The sequence below is a fragment of the Achroia grisella genome, unplaced genomic scaffold, assembly GCF_030625045.1.
Source record: "Achroia grisella isolate CSIRO2021 unplaced genomic scaffold, CSIRO_AGI_Agris_v1 utg460, whole genome shotgun sequence".
NCBI classification, from domain to species: domain Eukaryota; kingdom Metazoa; phylum Arthropoda; class Insecta; order Lepidoptera; family Pyralidae; genus Achroia; species Achroia grisella.
This window is the reverse complement of record NW_026712870.1, coordinates 368,137-389,526: the sequence shown is the minus strand read 5'-3', so window position 1 is coordinate 389,526 and position 21,390 is coordinate 368,137. Positions and strand designations below refer to the sequence as shown.

Genomic DNA, 21,390 nt, shown 5'->3' with positions numbered 1-21,390 from the left:
ACAACCACATAGGATGTGAAGCGGCGTTTCCTCTTCAGTTTGGCAAAATCTGCAGATACTTGTCGTGCATAGGCCTAGTTTAGCCATATGCTTGTTTGTCACCATCGTAGAATAATAATCTTATTTCTTTAACATATAAAGCTACTTTTAAGTTGACTCTCTCACTGATTGACATAGTTCTTCTCCCAGGAATGTCCGGGGGTCGTGACGATGTGTGAGGGAAGTATATTACCTTTCGCTAGTATTAATATTATAAATGCGAAAGTTTGTTCGAATGAATGGATGTTTGTGAGTCTTTCATGCAAAAACTACTGAACGGATTTTTATGAAACTTTACAGTAATATAGGCTATAAATTTCACGCGAGTGAAATCGTGGGCGCAGCTAAGTAATATATGTATATAACTTTGTGTTTATAAATTGTGCCCTCAGACTAAAGTCGTATCCGTCAGACGGGAGTTGGCCTTCAGCCATAAGTCCATCCTTTGGTTTGGAGTGCCATCTGCACTCGCCCCCACCCCCCTCCCCCCTATCGTCTAGTGAAGCTGTAAAGGCCAACTGCGGACAACACCATTAGAGTAGTCCGAAAAAAAACCTACAACCGAAACGCATCTTACAAATAGCTTTCCGACTGATTTCAGTGAGAAATGTAGAACTGAAATCAATAAATGATCTATTTTTCACATAAATTCTATTATAAAATTTATCTGAATAATAGATCATTTATTGATTAAAATTTCAGTTCTAGTGAATGAATTTCAAATTTATTTTCTTTTTGCACACACAACATAAACTTACCGTAATCTATCTAGATAATATATAATTAATAGATCATTTACTCATTTTACTTGTCCCAATGAATTTAAATTATATTTTTTTAACTTCTCGTTCGTTTTTCCTTATCGTTCGTTCATTCATATTTACTGAGCAAAGCCTATTACTCACTAAACGACTACTTGAATGATGAGCGTGCATGGCAATAGTTGTTCATGCACGGGATTTTAGTTTAATATTAGACATAGACACCTATATAAATGCCTATACATTGTAAATAAACTGGCTTTTTAAATAAGAAGTAATTCAATTGAGTTTCTTGCCAGTTCTTCTCAATTGGATCTATATACCGAACTGGACGGTAGGGAAAAAAATAAAATTATAATGTAAAACTTGACGCTCATAAGCGGCTAAAATGTCCTACATGAATAAATGATTTTTTAATTTGAATTTGAATTCTTTTCATTTGTTAATATTTTTTCATTTCACTTGTTGTTATTAATTCTATTTACATTTTCTTAATTTACTAAACTTAACACAATTTATCTAAATACAGGATCATTTATTCCTTTTACTTGTTGTTATGAATACTAATTTTATTTCTTTTCACACATATAATAATAATAATAATAAACATTAAATATTCATCCATCCAAAACATATCTCCTACAGAAAGCCACAATATTAAACACCCTGTCGCATAACCCGAAAATTCTTAACCTCCTCAACAATATCTTCACCCAGCACAACCTCTCCCACACTTGGCTAAGGCCCGTGTAGGTGAGTATTACCTTCTTTTAAATCTATAAAAGAAGAGAAAAAAAAGGAAAAAAAGAAAAATAATAATAATAATCATCCCAACATCCCTACACACTTGCCTCAAGACCCACCCAACTTCACCCACTTACTTTATCAAGTAGATTCATCCTTCTCCAAAAAGCTGTAATATTAAACACTTGTAGAATAGTCCGCAAATTTTTGTCTTCCACTTATAAATTATCCATCCTTATCATTCACCATTTATACTATCATTGTTTGGTGATTTTTACCCGCAATGATCAGTCTATTAGCCCATCAAAGGGAGATATATAATATATATATAAAGAAATAATAATAATACATAATATATATCTATCTTTTCAAGAAGGGATATTAAGGTTTCTTAAGGGTCGGCAACGCGCAAGTGATACCCCTGGTGTTTCAGGCGTTCATAGGCTACGGTAACCATTATACCAACCATCAGATGGGCCGTAGGCTTGATTGCCACCATCGTAGTATAAAAAAAAAATCTTAATCTAATTTAATTACTTGACACTAGTACTTGAAAGTTGTCTTGCTGTCCAACATAGGGCTCCCAGAGTTCGCCATTGAATGCGATTCTGTGCTACTCTTTTCCAAGTATATCACATATATAACTTATACGTAAACCCTTTTCCGGCATGGGAAAATCTATATAACTAAGTTGTGAGAGTGAGAATGTAGAAATTGCCTTTGGATATGTTATATGGTGGCTAAATATCAGTATAAGATATTATTACTCTGTGTATACTGAACTGAATAGAACCATTCAGTTCCTAATATAAACATACGATGTAGAATAATATTACCATGACATTGTGTTAGTACATAAGTAAATGTTCATGTCTTTTATTTAACAGGATAGTAAATTACATAAGTCTAAATGTACAATGATCGATTAAAATAACTCTCTCCAAATATGTAATGGAATCTTTAAGCATTACTCAACCTTCTAAATAACTTACCGCTTACACATAATTCATGTAAACTTAGCAAATATTAATATCCAGACGTGTTTATAATCATATCCACAGAAATCTATTTGATACAATCTTTAAATAACCAGTTCTCGGTGTTTATGTCTGTACGCTGATTGATACGTGTGCGGGGAATGTCTTTGCTTCTTTAAATCTGGAGACGGTGAGTCTGAGTTTGGACTACGCTGATTCATAGGACGGTTAAAATTAGAGTTTACTATATTGAGTGTACTAGTGATTGCTCGCGGGAGTGTTTGCTTATTTAAGAGTATATGATAGATTTGTTATCTTTAATAAAACTGTGTTCGCGTGGAGTTTAACATAAGTTTTTATTCAAATTTATAAAATTTCATAATGAAAGTAGCACTACGTTAGATATGTGCGAGTGAAAGTCCCATCTAAATAGGTCCAGCCGTTTTAGAGATTAGCAAGAGCAAACAGACAGACAAATAAATTTATTTTGTTATTGATTTAAGTAAGACTTTCATATTTATTTAGCGAAAAGCTGTTGATTTGAAATTACAGACAGACACTTCTATTTTATTTATTTGTGTAGAATAATATACATGTATAAATTTGTAATAGGTATTGGCCGTAATAGTTTACACTATGAAATACTAGATGGCGCTGTGTCAATTTTAAAACGCGCTATAGTTTCGTTTTGATTATTACATGTATTCATTGTAATGCAAAAATCAAATTGCTCCCTCCGATCGATCCCCGTCGAATTCAAACGGGGATCGAAATTACGACGGCCTGACCCGAGGTTCGAACCCCTAGTGGTGCCCTCAGACTAAAGTTGTATCCGTCAGGCAGGAGTTGGCCTTCAGCCACTTCATATGTCCTTCCGCGGGTTTGGAGTGCCATCTGCACTCGCCCCCTAACGTCCAGTGAAGCTGTAGTTTTACCTCCGGCTTCTAGAAGGACCACTGTGGAATACAGGCCACTTACTTGTTTATAACTATTTTATATGCTTTATATTTCGAATACCAAAATTATATTCTAAATTGTCACTACTATCTATTGTTCCTTTTCGGTTTCCCTTCCTGGCCCTAGTTAGTAGTGTTTCTTTATAATATTAATATATACAATATATATATATCCTACAACTCCCTGGTTTCCTTTATCGCCCACAACCACAATGTTTAAGATTTTGAGTGGCTGGCAAGTTTTGTGTTCGAGTACCGACGCAGTGGTGGATTGCCGCTTACGGTACGTTTTCTCTTTATAAAAAAAGAAGGAAATATTTTTTCTTTGTGATGAATAAAGTTACAAAATACTTAACCAATTATATTGTGGGTTATATATAGATATTAATACATAGACAACACCCAAACCAATAAGAATAATTATTTATTCATATTATGTATTATAGTTTATAAGTATAATCGCATATGTATTTATATTTAATCATATTAAAGTGATCTTCTTTTTATTTTTATTTTTTTTAGATTTGAATTTCAATTTCTTAATGCACCGCCTACATGAATCTCTGTTTGCCCAATGGTTGACTGGGAGAAAATGCCTCAAGGTGTTAAGTCCGCCATATGTACCTTTATTTATGTATTTGTGCATTAAAGTTTTAATAAATAAATAAATAATCATATTCATGAATAACGTTTGTACCGTAAGAATCGAACCCGCGACCATAGGATGTAAAGCTGTAATGCTAAGCCACTAGACCAACGAGGCCGTCGATATCACTCCAAAGCTTTGATTTTTCAATAATAGGCCAACTATTAGTCTTTCAATTTAATCACATTCAAAGATTTCTTCTTAGAAAAATATTAAATGTTTCTGAGATACGAAACACATATTCAACATACGTTCAGTGACTCAATATTTCTACAATTCACATTCTTATGTTTGAAACTATTCAACTGTCTATCGTGTTTTGTATATTGTTGTCACGGTCCGTTTGTAGTCACATATAAAGAATTCTATGAAATAAATTTTAATTATAGGAAATTATCTATTTTGTATATAATAATAATAATAATAATCTCAGGACAATTCACACAGCGCCATCTAGACCCAAGTTAAGCTAACTAAAGCTTGTGTTATGGGTACTAGATAACTGATACAAATACATAGATATTTTTTTTTTGTAAATACATACATATTATATATAGAAAACACCCAGACCGATACAAACAATCATACTCATGAATACAAATGTTTGTGCCGTGCGAGGAATCGAACCCGCGACCATCGGTCGTAAAGCTAATATCTTCGTAATAATATAATCGTAAATCGTATATAAAATTGCATTCGAATCTATACAGCCGTTTTAGTGGAATTTAGTAACAATAATATTTTATAACGTTTAGAAAACATCATCATTGCCTTGCCTTTATCCCATTATTTGGGGTCGGCGCAGTATGTCATTCTCTTCCACTGATCTCTATCAATCGTCATATCTAAACATACTCTTCTTTTATTCATATCATCTTTCACACAATCCATCCATCTTTTCTTAGGGCGTCCCCTCCCATCCACATTCATATTATACACTTTCCATAAGACATGGTCCTCATTCCTCCGCATAACATGCCCATACCAGCTCAATCTGTTACCTCGCAACTTTTCTATAACCGGCGCAACTTTCAAACTTCCTCGTATATACTCATTCCTTATTCTGTCATTCCTGGTGACCCCACACATCCATCTTAACATTCGCATTTCTGCCACATGCACACGCCTTTCGTCCATCCCTTTTACGGCCCAACATTCAGATCCATACAACGTTTAGAAAACATTACTATTAATAATAATAATGTTGGATTTTTCACACGGTACCATCTTGCTTGGAACTGCCCAAGCTAAGCAGAGCCTGTGTTTTGGACACTAGATAACAGATATAAATATATATTTTTTTATACGGATACACAATATATAAATAAAACACTCAAAGCTATAATATATATGATAATATACTATACATATAAATAAAATTGGAGTGTCTGTTTGTAATATTGAAATAGCAGTTTTTTACTACATGCATATGAATATAAATACGGTACATACACTAAAATAACATTTTTTACCTTTTTTGTCTGTCTGTCTGTTTGTTCTGGCTAATCTCTGAAATGGCTGGACCGATTTTGACGGGACTTTTTTTGGCAGGTAGCTGATGTAATAAGGAGTAACTAAGACTACTTTTATTTTAGAAAATAAAGTTAAATAACCACGCGGACGAATTCGCGGGAACAGCTAGTCATAAATATAAAAGCTTGTATTGTGCAGTGATTTAGCGGTTTAGCACGACCGCTTACTTCCGATGGTCGTGGTTCGATTCCTCACACGGTACAAACATTTGTATTCATGAGTATGATTGTTTGTATCGATCTGTATATTTTCTATTTATAATGTATATTCATTTACAAAAAAAATCTATTTATTTCTATCAGTTGTCTAATTGCCATAACACAAACTCTGCTTAGATTGGGACTAGATGGCGCTGTATAGATTGTGCTGAGATATTATTATTAATTTCTATAGTTTATAACAGGTAACAAACAATCACAATTATATTACTAAACTAGCTGTTACTGCGAACGACTTCCTCAGCGTGGAATTTAACTTTATTTTTCTAAAATAAAAGTAGCCTAAGTTACTTCTTATTACATTAGCTACCTGCCAAAAAAAGTCCCGTCAAAATAGGTCCAACCATTTCAGAGATTAGCAGGAACAAACAGACAGACAGACAGACAAAAATTGTAAAAAATGTTATTTTGGTGTATTTATCGTATTTATATTCATATGCATGTATTAAAAATATATACTATGCTATATGTATGGCCATTCAAAAGAGGCAACGCTGCCAGTATCTTGGGTACGCTGCCTCGATTCACTGCGTTGGATTACGATTGTTTTTTGGGATTGTATCTATTAATGTATTATGTACTAGCTACTCGCCCCGACTTCGCACGGGTGTACATGTATTATACATATAAACCTTTCTCTTGAATCACTCTATCTATTTAAAAAAAAACGCTTCAAAATCCGTTGCGTATTTTTAAAGATTTAAGCATACATAGGGACAGACAGCGACAGTGACTTTATTTTATATTATGTAACTAGCCACTCGCCCCGGCTTCGTCCGAGTGTACATGTATTATATATATATATATATATATATATATATATAAACATTCTTCTTGAATCACTCTATCTATTAGAAATAGAAATAGAAATAATCTTTATTCAAATAAACTCATTACAAGCACTTTTGAATAGTCATATTTTGATTCTATCACTCATTCGGAATGCAAATTCATCACAAGAAGAATGAGCAAGAAACTTGTATTATAAAAACCGCTTCAAAATCCGTTGCGTAGTTTTAAATATTTGAGCATACATACGAACAGCGACAGCGACTTATTTTATACTATGTAATGATGATTAAGGAGTGTAAACTATATAAGTAAAATGTTTTTTATTACTACGGTATAGTTATGTTTGTAATATGTATAACAAAGCATTCTGACTGCTGGTATGTCTAAACACTACAATTACTCATCACATTCAAAACACATTGTTATGAACAACGGTATATGTTTATTTCCTTTTTACACAACTCCATGTGAAAAACAAGATTTATTATCGCCTAGCTGAGCCTGGCACTTCGTAATATAACTCTTTTGTTTGTAAACCGATTGGTAAATAGATAGATTTTCAGCCGGCTACTTAAAAGCCGGCCTCGCTGCAAAACTATTTTGCAGCGTAAAAGAACGACCACAACGTGGTGAACCACCACAGTAGATTGCCCGCACAAAGAGCTAACGCTCGAGGACCGAACCTTGCAGTCCTTAAGGACCACCGGACCAGAAGTCCAAGATAGACAGAAATTTTATTTGCATAAAAGGTACACATAAGGTACAGTAATATAAAGAAAGAGATACAAAATAAATACACATATACATTGGTTACATTTATACGTATAATTAGTAAAAATCACGGGATCTTACCACGTTTTATATTTATTTACCGAGTTCCCTGGTAAACTGACAGTTTACCCCTGATCATGGCTCTTACAACACTACCGAAATATCGGGAACTCAGTAAATAAATATAAAACGTGGTAAGATCCCGTGATTTTTACTAATTATACGTATAAATAATGACCGAGTAAATTTAAAAAAATTGGTTACATTGTTACATTGGTTAGTTAACAATCATTACATAGTATAAAATAAAGTAACTGTCGCTGTCTGTCTGTTCCTATGTATGCTTAAATCTTTAAAAATAGGCAACAGATTTTGAAGCGGTTTTTCTTAATAGATAGAGTGATTCAAGAGGAAAGTTTATAGGTATAATACATGTACACCCGGGCGAAGCCGGGACGAGTAGCTAGTATAAAATATACCTAACTACAAAAAACGTATAAGTAATGTAATGTGTATGCATCGCCCATACGCAAAATGGACTCCCCTTTATCTCAGTGTATTGTTTGGCCGATTGATCAATAGATAGAACTTTTATTTGCGTTAAAGGGTGTCCTTTAACCTTAAGGTTCACTAATATAAAGAAAAGGATACAAAGTAAATACACAACTACATTGGTCAGTAAACAATATACAGTATAGATACTAACAACATGTAAGTAACGTAGTGTGTGTGCATCGCATACGCAAAAAGCATCTTAGTGTATTGGCCGATTGATAAATAGAACTTTAACGTTAAAGGACATACAAAAGGTTCAGTAATATAAAGAAAAAGATACAAAATAAATACACAACTATATTGGCCAGTTAACAATACATAACAGAGGTACAAACAACGTGTGAATAAGGTAATGAGTGTGCATCGCCCATACGCAAAGAGGCAGCACCTAATTGTATTGTTTGCTCGAGCAAACCACTGATTTTCAGGTACTGCCCAAAGATATGCGAGGACGCATGTCTCAAAACCGCCGTATCTAATCATTACTAGTACACTCATACTTCCTACTAATATTATAAACGCGAAAGTTTGTAAGTGTGTATGGATGTTTGTTAATCTTTCAAAACTACTGAACCGATTTTGTTGAAAACCACACTGAAAACCAGCGTCGTGGCACCCCGTCACGACATATGCTAAGCGGAGACCTAGTTGGTACTCTAATTATTAATATAAAATGTAAATTTAATTTTAAAAATTATTTTCAGTGTACCAATTAAACAATTTTCTTTCTTTCTTTCTTTCTTTCTTTCTTTCTTTCTTTCTTTCTTTCTTTCTATATAGCTTCTACATCAGAATAAAACAGGCTATAAATTTCACGTGAGGGAAACCGCAGCAATAGTTAGTCTAGTGACTAAGGAATAGCAGATGATGATAGTTCATCATCATCTGCTTCTTCCTTATCCCATTTATTTGGAGTCGGCGTAATATGTTTTTCTGTTCCATTCATCTCTATACATGATTGAAATAAAGTAACCCCAATTTTTTTTCGAACTTCTTTCATGCTGCACCTCCAAAGTCGCTAGTTTTAACAACTTTACCGGACCATACGGGTCGAGTGTGGATCTTTAGTTTGAAAAACACGTTTTTATACGTATATACGTTTTATAAATTTAACTAGTCTTTTCAAATGTCAAAACTATAACATCAATAATAAATGCTTCCTCTCAATATGATATTATGTTAATATTATTATAGTATACGATACAATAATTACGTGTTAACCGCCAACTAGTTCATTTGCGTTTATTTTACGAGCGCAGTTATTTGAGTGTTGTCGGGACGTTTTGATCTTTCATAACATTACATCTGTTACAATGAGTAGTGGCCGGTTGTATATATCAAGTATATTTTCTAAGAAACGTACAAATTATTAAAAATATCGACTTTTTTTTTATTTTCGGACTACTCCAATGCCGTTGGCCGTAGCTGGCCTTTACAGCTTCATGGGGCGAGTGCAGATGGCACTCCAAACCCGCGGAAGGACTTATGGAGCGGCTGAAGGTCAACTCCTGCCCGACGGATACGACTTTAGTCTGAGGGCACCACTAGGGGTTCGAACCTCGGCTCAGGCCGTCGTAATTTCGATCCCCGTTTGAATTGGACGGGGGTCGATCGGACGGGGTTGGGTTGTTCGTTTCAAATATTAATTTATTATTATTTTTAAATCTTTATTCTTCCACACAACACATCGGTTCAAGAATAAAAAGTTATAAGTTAACATACAAAAAATCAGACATTTGAGAACCTACTTCTTTTTTGAAGTCGGTTGAAAAGATACGAAACGGCGTAATCTAAACACTATATCAGAGATCGGTTCAAGTAGAAAAAGTTATAAGTTAACACACAAAAAATCAGTCATTTGAGAACCTACTTCTTTTTTGAAGTCGATTGAAAAGGTACGAAACGGCGTAATCTAAATGTAATGTCAGACATTGGAATTGCTTTTCAGAGAAGATTCCAGAGAAGCAGCTCAGGAATGTTTCTGTTCTGGTACAAATAAAACGGGCCGTACCTCAGATTCGTGTTTGCTCCAGTCGTCATAACATACCACATAATCCGTTCGACCTAACCCCGTTCTCTTATACCACATGTAATGAGTATTTTCACAACTGTTTCTTGAGTAGAGTTCCGTAGTATTTTTTGTATGTTCCTGCATGAGTCACAGTTCACTAACACTTTCCTGGCAGCGATATTTCAACACTTTAACAGCTAAATCCGTCATGTGGGCTACATAGGTACAATTAAATAATGACTCTGACAAATAGTTTGACCGATATTATATTTTTACCGTTTTCTTTTTACAATAGCATAACTGCTGCATGAAATTTATAGCTTATATGTTATTCTGATGTATAAGCTATATTACTGTAAAGTTTCATCAAAATCTGTTCAGTAGTTTTTGCATGAAAGAATAACAAACATCCATGCATATATCCATACTCACAAACTTTCGCATTTACTATAAAACTACCTTTATTGTTATCGCATCATTATCTTTAACATACATACATATGATGATATCATTATATAGTATAAAACAAAGTCGCTGTCGCTGTCTGTCCGTCCCTATGTATGCTTATATCTCTAAAATTACGCAACGGATTTTGAAGCGGTTTTTTTAATAGATAAAGTGGATTCAAGAGGAAGGTCTATATGTATAATACATGTACACCCGTGTGAAGCCGGGGTGGGTAGCTAGTATATAATATATATATTTATTAAAATAAATTTTATTGTATATCAATTATTTTATCAACTTTTTCATTGAGGACTGACTGTACCCGCGGTTTCACCCGCATCAAATTTATAGCTTATGTGTTCTTCTAATTATCTAATATATAAGATATATCACCGTAAAGTTTCATCAACATCCGTACAGTAGTTTTCGCGTGCTTTCACGTGACAACTGGATACTCGCAAACTTCCGCGTTTATAATATTTGTAAGATAAATGTACGTTGTTCAATTAAATTTTCACTTTATGAAATATCTTGTATTTATTTGGGCTCCCGCTGGGTTCCTAGCCAATGTAGGAGCTTAAGGCAGTTCATTTATATGATTTTTTTATAAATTATGATCCTAATTTGACCTGGTCGACCGCTAGTAAAGATTGCATCGCTTTTTGTAATGTATTTTCTAACATCTTATATTTCTTCGAAACTATTTTAATACTGTTGGCCGCAGCTGGCCTTTACAGCTTCACCGAACGATAGGGGGCGAGTGCAGATGGCACTCCAAACCAAAGGAAGGACTTATAGAGCGGCTGAAGGACAACTCCTGCCTCACGGTTATTCTAAGGACACCGCTAGGGGCTCGAACTGCGTCTCAGGCCATCGTAATTTCGATCCCCTTTTGAACTGGTCGGGGATCGATCAGAAGGGGATTCTAACGTTCTGTGTTTTGGTGTTATCTTTATTCGCAATAGAGAGTTATTATTATTTATGTTTTTATACGGATTTAACATATAACATTTAAAAAGCTTATACTACACCCGTATGTCTGTCTGTCATGCGTAATTTATAAAGTACATTTATACGCTTTCATCGTCGACTGTTGGGAAATGTAGTGCGTTGATGGATGTGGTTGGGTTGAAGTGAATATTTGTTTGGTTCATTTTGACTGCGTAGTTTACTGTGTTAGCTGCATTAATTTTTTTTAACTTTAACTAGATTTGGAATTACAAGAGGCATGACTGCATTATACAATTGTGATGTATTTTTTTTTGTATAATAATGGAATAATGCGCCTGCGTTAACGGTTTACGCTGGCGGGGCATCAGTGGAGGATAAGATGAGTATGAGATCAGGTCAGTTGGCCGATCGTGACAAATTCACCAAGTATTTTATCACAATTTTTTCCAGGGGGAACCGCGTGGAGGTCGACCTAACATGGTACATTGCTAGCAATGGGTGTTACTAGTTCCCCTCCCCCCCTGTATGAGAAATATCAGATTTTTTTTTTACTAATTTTAATTAGATGTGAAATTACACGATAAGAGGCATGATATATTAGTCCTCTGAAATTGTAACGCTTGTGTGGTGTAAAAAAATAACGATATGTACGTAGTGTTGTTCATGTTCGTAAAAAGTACGAGAAAGTTGCATGTTGCTCTTTTAAATAACTATTATACTCTTCTTCTTTAATCTTTATCTGCTTCTTCCTTATCCCATTTATTTGGGGTCGGCGTAATATGTTTTTCGCTTCCATTCATCTCTGTTCGCAGTCATCGCGTTATTTACTTCCTTTCTTACCATATCATCTTTCACACAGTCCAATCATCTCTTTTTCGGCCTTCCTCTGCCTTTATAACCATCCACATTCATATGTAACACCTTTCTTAAAATATTATCCTCGTTCCTACGCATTACATGTCCATACCATGATAGACGATTACTCTTCAACCACTCCGACACCGGCGCCACTTTCATACTTCCTCTAATGTATTCATTCTTTATCTTATCCATTCTTGTCACACCACACATCCACCTCAACATTCGCATTTTAGTTGCATACTCTTCTTCTTTAATATTAAAGCCAATCCAGATGTATGTACACCAAAACTAGTAAGATCTTGTCTATGATTTCGAAGGTGAACGGAATGGCGGGCGCGCCTGGTGTTCTTTTAAATAACTAATGTATTTACGCCAGAATTGTAGCAACATATTGTCTATGGTTATGATTGGCGGGTGCGCCTGGTGTTGTTGTCTATGGTGGTGTGATGACGTCACGCGTTATGTGCAGGGCAGTTGTTGCTGGGTAGACGGCAGCGGCCGGTGCGTGCGGTTGACGGACACGTCGCTGCTGACCCTCACAGAAGTAGAGCGGCGCGCCCTGCAGCAGGTGGCGCTCGCCAAGCTGCACGAGATGAAGCTGGGCATACCCATCAAGATACCCGAAGGTGAGCTGCAATGTTAATTTTATTATACCTACTGTAGTATATGTGTACATCGCATTTTTTTTCAATCGGTAAAAATGCTATGACTATTCAAAAATGCTTCAATGTAAGTATTTAAGTAATTCATTTTATAGAAATTGCGTAAGGTTTTACAATAAACTGCCAGAGTCTATACTCAATTTGCCAGAAAAAAGATTTAAATGCTTTATAAAACATTTCCATTGTAAAAAAAGCTAATTATAAAATTGAAGAATTTATAAATGATAATAGTGTTTTTGTAGAAAATATTTAACTTGAAATTCATAGCGCTGACAATGTTATCTGATTGAACAAAGATTGAGTGCGTAGCAGTTTCTATATTTCTATCATGCCTAATCCTTTTTAATGTAAATCTAATTAAAAGAGCAACCTACCAGTTTCATGGTCATTCCTTTTGTGATGAGTCTGCGTTCCGAATGAGTGGTAGGATAAAGAAAATGTGACTATTCAAAAGTGCTTATATTAAGTTTATTTGAATAAAGATTATTTCTATTTCTATTTTAATGATTTTCTATTCTATTCTATTCCTTGCGTTCACAGTTTATTCGGCTATTTGTTCATGGAATGATCGTAAAAGTAAAATGTGAATGTTATACACTTCGCGCGCGGTGTGCGACGCGAGCTGTGTCTATTTTTCACAACGTATTAAAATTCCCATGCACCGAGCGTGGAAGTGTTAATGGGGGTATAATGAGGTATGGGTTGTGAGCCAATAACTATCTATATTCATGAGAAACAACAAATAGGATGAGGGATTTTTTTACTAGCTGTGCCCGCGATTTCAACCGCGTGAAATATATAGGCTATATGTTATTCTGATGTATAAGCTATATTACTGTAAAGTTCCTTCAAAATCCCTTCAGTAGTTTTTGCGTGAAAGAGTAATAAACCATCTATCCATACTTACAAACTTTCGCGTTTATAATCTTAATAAGACATCGATCATAACAATAAATATTTGGTCCAATAATTTAATAAAATAATTTTGTGTTGCGTGCACACTTGTATGACTTGGGATATGAAATATAGTTAACGTCCTATTCATCAGACCTACTGAATATACGTTTAAATCGAAGGCACAGCTGGTTAAATATATTTTAGTATTTTATTTTCGATCACAAATAGCCAAATAATTCATTTAAAAATAAAGTTATATAATTCAAATATGGAACATTGATATTATTTTGTTTTACTATTTATACATTTTTTCACTTCTTCTCGAACATTCCGTAGCGTCACTATTAAATTCAGTGTATAATAAATTCTATCTGTTTTTCATTTCATTCTTGTAATAATATAAACATAGCAAATTTACTAGACTTATACCATCAACCTTTATTTTGTAATAGCGATTAGTATAATTTATATGCAAAAACACCTTTTACCGGGTCAGCTAGTTATAATATTTCTTTCCTTTATTCATGTGGGTCTATTACAGACTCTTATGATTTGTCAAATCTACTGTCAGTTCGCAATGATTCCGAGATGAGAAGAATTGACAAAAAACTCAGATTGTATTATTTTCAAGTATACATAGATTCATTTCTAAATTCAAATTTGGGAGAATAGAGTGACCACCAGCATATGCTATTGCAAAAGCAAAATGTCTAATTAGTGATCGTTATAATATAAATTATGTAAAAAATACTGTTATATTGCATTATATTGTACTAAATTCAAATTCAAAATATCTTTATTCACGTAGGTCTATTACAGACTCTTATGATATGTCAAATCTACCGTTAGTTCGGAATGATTTTGAGATGAGAACTGAAAAGAAACTCATCTCGTATTCTTTTCAAATGAATGTTGTATGTTTACAATAATATTATATTATAATTCATTTTAAAACTTAAATTTGGGAGAATAGAGGGCACCACCAGCATATGCTATTGCAAAAGCAAATAGTCTTGGATCAGTGTTCGTAACCTGAACAGACTAGTCCCCACAAGCAGCACCCGTTCACGAGTATAACGGATAAAAAAACCTAATATATATAAAAAAAACTCTACAGAAAATATCGGTAAACAGCTCAATTCGTAATATTAGTGATTGCAGACGGAAATTCCTATTTGACATGATATTGTATAGACACACATGTTACAATACAATGTATTTTATAACATGTTAGAAAACAAAGTGTTTGTAGCGCAGCCAGAATCAATATTCGCGTTTCGTGTGTCACGTGTCCTCAAACTGGACTGCAATCCGAAACCGACCGGTTGGGAAGTCGACACTCACTGCCACTCGGCCGACATGTATTTTAGGCGCTCTAGCTACGAGTTTTACAGGGGATTCTTAGCATATATACTAGGTTTTGTCTGCGGCTTTGTATATTTTTTAAGGTTCCTGGGTCGAATATGGTTCTTAATGTTTGACATTTTAAGACGTCGCCTTACCTCCGATGGTCGCCGGTTCGATTCCTCGTGCCATACAAACTTTTGTTTTCCTGAGTATGATTGTTTGTATTAGTTTGGATATTTTGAATGCATATTATTTATTATAAAAAATGTAACTATAAGACTAGAATACACAACATTTTGAATTTTTTTAATTTTAACATTTTACGCTCTACGACCACCCATCCAGGAAATAACCACTCTTAGGGTTACTTAACCTCATTGATTGAAACAAGTCATGTTAAATGCCCTCCAATACAAATAGTTTTATTCAGACATCGAGAAATGTGCATCTATCTTGGGCAGGTGACCTACTCGACAATGGGTTATAAATAAATTGACACATACAAGACGTGCCGAGCTATTTTCAAAATGGCCGCTCAAATAAATACGTATAATCGCGCGCGACATTACGCAAGCGTGACGCGACGTGACGTTATCGTACACGCCGCCGTATTGGCGATATTCGATATATACATACATATTAACCCAACTTCGCACGGGAAAATAATTACTTTATTATGACATTGAAACTAGCATTTATCGATAAAAAGTTTCATCCCTTATTTCACCCCCTCAAGGGTGGAATTCGAAAAATTATCAAATGCATATTATCCCAACTTTGCACGGCAAAATTATTACTTTAGTATGACATGAAAACTAGCATTTATCAATAAAAGTTTCATCCCTTATTTCAACCCCGCAAGGATAAAATTTGGGATTATATCAAAATACCATACCGATTACTTCAAATGTAAATACAATCATAAACTTTCATTTATAATACTAAAAATATTAGGTGTATTCTGAGAAAGTAATATTCTTTATCTTATAGTTTACGGGGTAAATTTTGAATAAATAATAAGTTTACAGGGAATTAAAAATTTTGTACTAAGTGTGTTTGATAGTTTCAGTCTTCAGTTACCTACATCAAAACTATTTTAAATGAGACAGTAAATATGTATACTAATATTATAAAGCTGAAGAGTTTGTTTGTTTGTTTGAACGCGCTTATCTTAGAAACTACTGGTTCGATTTGAAAAATTCCTTTAATGTTGGATAGTCCATTTGTCAACGAAGGCTTTAAATTATATAACACTAACTGCTCGCCCCGAATTCGCCCGGGTGTTCATGTATTATATATATAAACCTTCCTCTAGAATCGCTCTATCTATTAAAAAAAAACCGCTTCAAAATCCATTGCGTAGTTTTAAAGATTTAAGCATACATAAGACGCACAGACAGAGGCAGCGATTTTATAATGATTACGTTTTTTTAACTACAGCCAAAAACATTAGAACTATTCTAATGTTTTTGGCTGTAGTTGACCTTTACCTTAATATAGGGGCAAGTGCGGAGGGCACTCCAAATTCTCAAAGTGACTAATAGAGCGCTACAAGATTACTGTCTAACGGCTACTTCTTCAGTCTTAGAGCATCGCTAAGGGCTCGAATCTCGGCCCAAACTGTCGTCATTTCCATCCGCATATGAAAGGGACGGGTGATCAATCGGAGGAGAATGGTTTTCCCACAGCATAGCAGTCCAGAGAGCATCATTATTACATCATCTACGAAATAATCTAAATCTAAATGATGGTATATTACTATTAGTTCTAGCTCTCAGCGTTCTAACTGAAGTAGTTGATTATGCGCTATTAAGCCACTCAGTGCCTAAGTAGTTCACACACATTACACATTGGAATCTCGCAAACGAGATCCACACACAATCGCGGTTATACTAAAAATAACCGGAATCCAAAGCATTCGGCATCCCCGGCTCATTATCTTAAATACGTCCGCGTGTCAGTTTTTCGAGAATGTAATCGCTTTGCATGCGCATTATTTATGCTAAGAGAAATTTCGAAACCAAAGACTTCTAATTGTACGAGAATCCTTGTACGACATTTTGAAAGAGATAGGGGGAGAGACGAAATTTTTGACGTGAAAACCAAGGACTTTTAACTGTACGAGAATCCTTGTACGACATTTTGAAGAGAGGGAAGTAAATGAAATTTTTAGCATTCCATGGATTCGGCTTCCGTGTACTGGGTCCATCGTGTGGCAGAGAGGGAAACTCCCGAGTAGTTTCGGGACTTGTGACCAGGGTAGGTTTACGACGCCTTTTTGCCGATGTACGTTACACTACATTCACCTTCACCGCTAGTGTTTCTCTCCTTGCCCAACCAAATCTGGTAGGAGGAAAATGGCCAAAATATGATGATGTTACAAGGTCGTACACTCTTTACAGAGTGGTCGTGTCTTTCATGATGATTTCAGTAGATTTTCTTCATTATTCTCCATGGTGATAGAGCTTCCCGCATTTTATTTCAATCTAAAGGCAACAATTAGTACGGGATTTAGGCCCAAAGTTTAATTTTGAAATTTTTTGTCCGTAGGCCTGTTTTTCTAGCTAATCTTTGGAACGCCTGGGCCATAAACAAAGTTGAATTCCACGCAGACGAAGTTGCGTTTGAAGCTAGTAAGTCAGTAAAGAAGATTTTCCTTGCTCCTAAAGAAAATTTTTCAGAGTTTTGCTCCTAACGTCGCGAATGTTAAATGATATTGAAGTTGATGTCATTAAGTCTGTTTTACTTTTATTTGTTAAATTGCAGTTACTATAGACACTTTCAATTTACCTGTCATGTTATCAACAGCTTGCCAGAATTTTGCTTCCAACTTCACAAGTATTATGTGGTATTGGACTTGTCAAATAAATCTTTATTAACGTAATTAAAGGTACACGTTGCTCCGAGTACACGTTGTCGCATTGCAATTGCACGAGTGCGGTTGCAATGCGACATGCGACATTATTTGATGTCGGCGCCGTTCACGTGGTACCGGCGGGCTGAATATTTAGCGCGCTGACCATTTTGTAGGTTCCAACGCCTCGAATTACTTTGAGAATGCGATTTTTTATGTTCTCAATTGCATTTTTAACTCATAATCTTAATAATATTATAAACGCGAAAGTTTGTACGTATGGAGCGCTGTTACTCTTTCACGCAAAAACTACTGAACGGATTTTTATGAAACTTTACAGTAAAATAGCTTATACATTAGAATAACATATAGACTATATTGTTTAATGAAATTTAACGCGGTTGAAACCGCGGACACAGCTAGTATTATAAACCCGAATGTTTGTGAATATGGATGTTTGTTACTTTTTCACGCAGAAACTTCTGATCGGATTTTGATGAAACTTTACAGTAATATAGCTTATACATCAGAATAACACATAGGTTATAATTTAGAGACATATTGTGTAAATTGGGCGAAATGTATTCAATAGTTTTTGCGTGAAAGAGTAACAAACATCCATCCATACTCATAAACTTTCGCATTTATAATATTAATAAGAATATTCTTGTTTCGCAATACCTCAGCGGGAGCACGTGAGCCCGCGTCCGGCGCGTACGCACTTCGCGTCGCAATTTTCTATCAAAACAAGTGTCGAGTTGCGCCACTTCGTATTGCACATTTGTTTGTTTGTTTTTGACGTTTTTTTTTATGTAACTGGAATGCCAAACAAGTGGACTGTTCAGCTGATGAAAATGAGAGTTATTTTTTGGTTTAACTTGCAAAATTACAAGCGCCCCTTTCGGTTTTAGATTTGACATATCATAAGAGACTGTAAGTCCTACATGATTAAAGATACTTTTATTTGAATTGATAGATAGAGCTTTATACTTAGGAGCTTTATACAAAATCCATCTTAGTGATTATTTAATAATAAAAATAATAACTATTTACAGCGCGAAGAGAAAGTATATTAAAAGTGTTTTACAAAAGGCGGTCTTATCGCTAATATAATTAGATATAATAGCAATCTCTTAGAAACTTGGTATTGATAAAAAGTGTTTTTAGATAGAGAAGTTTGGGGGCGCACACTAGACACTACAATTATTATACACTTGTAGATACATCTTCCGAGCATACTCTGAATGGTCACAAAATTGGTTTATCTTTTTGCCAGCTATCAGTTAAAAGGTAAAAGAGCAACACGTTCTCGGTCATTCTTCTTGTTATGAGTCTGCTTTCCGAATATAATTATTCTAAAGTCCTTATATTAAGTTTATTTGCATGAGTGGTAGAATAAAAAAATGACTATTCGAAAGTGTTTATATTAAGTTTATTTGTAAAAAAATTATTTCTATTTCTATTAATTGAGTGTGTATTTGTTGATAGAGAATGCGGTTGCGGCATCTACGAAACCAAAAAGACGCGCGTACCTCTTGAAAAGGAAAGCGCTGACCACTGGCTTCTTCGACCAGAGTCGGACCAAGGACGAGAAGGACAAGGGTGAGAAATTTACCTTTTCTTATTAACCCTAAGCGAACCTTGGGGAACGTTGCCCTCTTACTACTTGTAGAGGCTAGTCTGTTAACTGCCGACATCTCTATAACTGATTTATTTTGTGGCTCAACAAATCGTATGTCTTGTATATAAATTTTCATGGTTTTGTATTATTTATTCGACGATCTTGGTGGTCTAGCGGAATAGCACATTTTTTTACTCGTTAGAGGGCGCCACTAAGTTATGTCTCGTGGAGATAGAGGCTAGTCCCCATCTAGTCTGTGGTTAGTCTTGGCTCTCTTACGCCATATCATCCATAGGTGGCTATAGCGACTAGCGGGCAAATACTTGTGAGAGGACACTTTTGACGACCTCGGTGGTCTAGTGGTTTAGCACTCTGCTTTACTTCCGATGATCGCGGGTTCGATTCCTCGAACAGCGCGAACATTTCTATTCATGAGTATGATTATATCAGTCTGGGTATTTTCTAATCTATATTATGTACATACATATGTTGTATTAAATTTAGTTGAACATCTATTCTGTTCTAATGTATTTTTTTTTCATAAATGGTACAGTTAGGTACATATTCTTTATTTATGAGCGAAGCCAACAGCGGCACGACGAGAATGACTAACTGTTAGGTGTCTGCCAATACTCAGGGATCATGTTCGGAGCTTTACACAAGTGCGGTATGCGCCAATTTCATCTAGTCATTATGTACACATTTATTATAAAATAGTTCTTAAACCGTCGGGCTTAATTTGCGGATTGAAATGTGACATAGATATTTGTTAGAAGCAAAATCTGACAAGATTTATCAAGGCCGTTACAACTGGCGACAACTCACTTCCATGGCAACGAGATTTGGTATTTGTGTAGTACTAGTATTGGTTAGACAACAAAATATTATTAATATTATAAACGCGAAAGTTTGTGAGTATGTATGGATGTTTGTTTCTCTTTCGTATCTTCTTGACGGCCTCGGTGGTTTTGCGGTAAAGGATACCGCTTTTCTTCCGATGGTCGCGGGTTCGATTCCTCTCACGGCACAAACATTTGTATTCATGTACGGTTGTTTGTATCGTTCTGGGTGTTTTCTTAGTGTAATATGTATGTATTTACGAAAAAAAAGTATCTATGTATTTGTATAAGTTATCTAGTACCCAGAATACAAGCTTTAGCTAGCTTAACTTAGATCTAGATGGCGCTGTGTGAATTGTCTTGAGATTATGATTATTTCATGCAAAAACTACTGAACAAATGTTGATGAAACTTTACAGTAATATAGCTTATACATTAGATTAACATATAGGCTATAAATTTGATGCGGCTGAAAATGCGGGCAGTCCTAGTTAGATATAAACTAACGGCCCGGCCCCGCACGGATAAGTTATAAATCATAACAGACAGTGTGTGCGCGTGAATTGTCCTGAGATATCATTATTATAACTTTTTGACACGCACAGCCACATTGAGGAATCTTCCAGTAATGGTATTGCGAACCCATACGATATTGAAACCTTCTTCTTCTGAAGAGCTTATTTCTTTTTAAAAAGCCACTAATGCACTTGCAATTTCCCTAGTGTTGCGGGTGCTCATGGGCGGCGTTAATCACTTGCCATCACTGAGCCGCAAGCTCGTTTGTCCCCTATACTATAAAATTTGGGTAAACTAGATGAATTCGACCACTGCATGTTCATAAATGTTGTATTCCAACCTCATTTTACGGTAATCGACGCAACACATTATATAATGTGAAGGAATGCAGA

The 21,390-nt window shown here is 35.1% G+C and overlaps 1 protein-coding gene across 1 annotated transcript in view; it reads left to right on the top strand.

The window, feature by feature from the left end:
* LOC131845183 (uncharacterized) overlaps positions 1–21,390 on the top strand; it is a 55,662-nt gene that overhangs the window by 8,176 nt on the left and 26,096 nt on the right. Inside the window, exons 2-3 of the mRNA XM_059194220.1 lie at positions 12,732–12,888; positions 19,511–19,624. Coding sequence (XP_059050203.1) covers positions 12,732–12,888; positions 19,511–19,624 — 271 coding nt within the window. The remainder of the gene's footprint in view (positions 1–12,731; positions 12,889–19,510; positions 19,625–21,390) is intronic.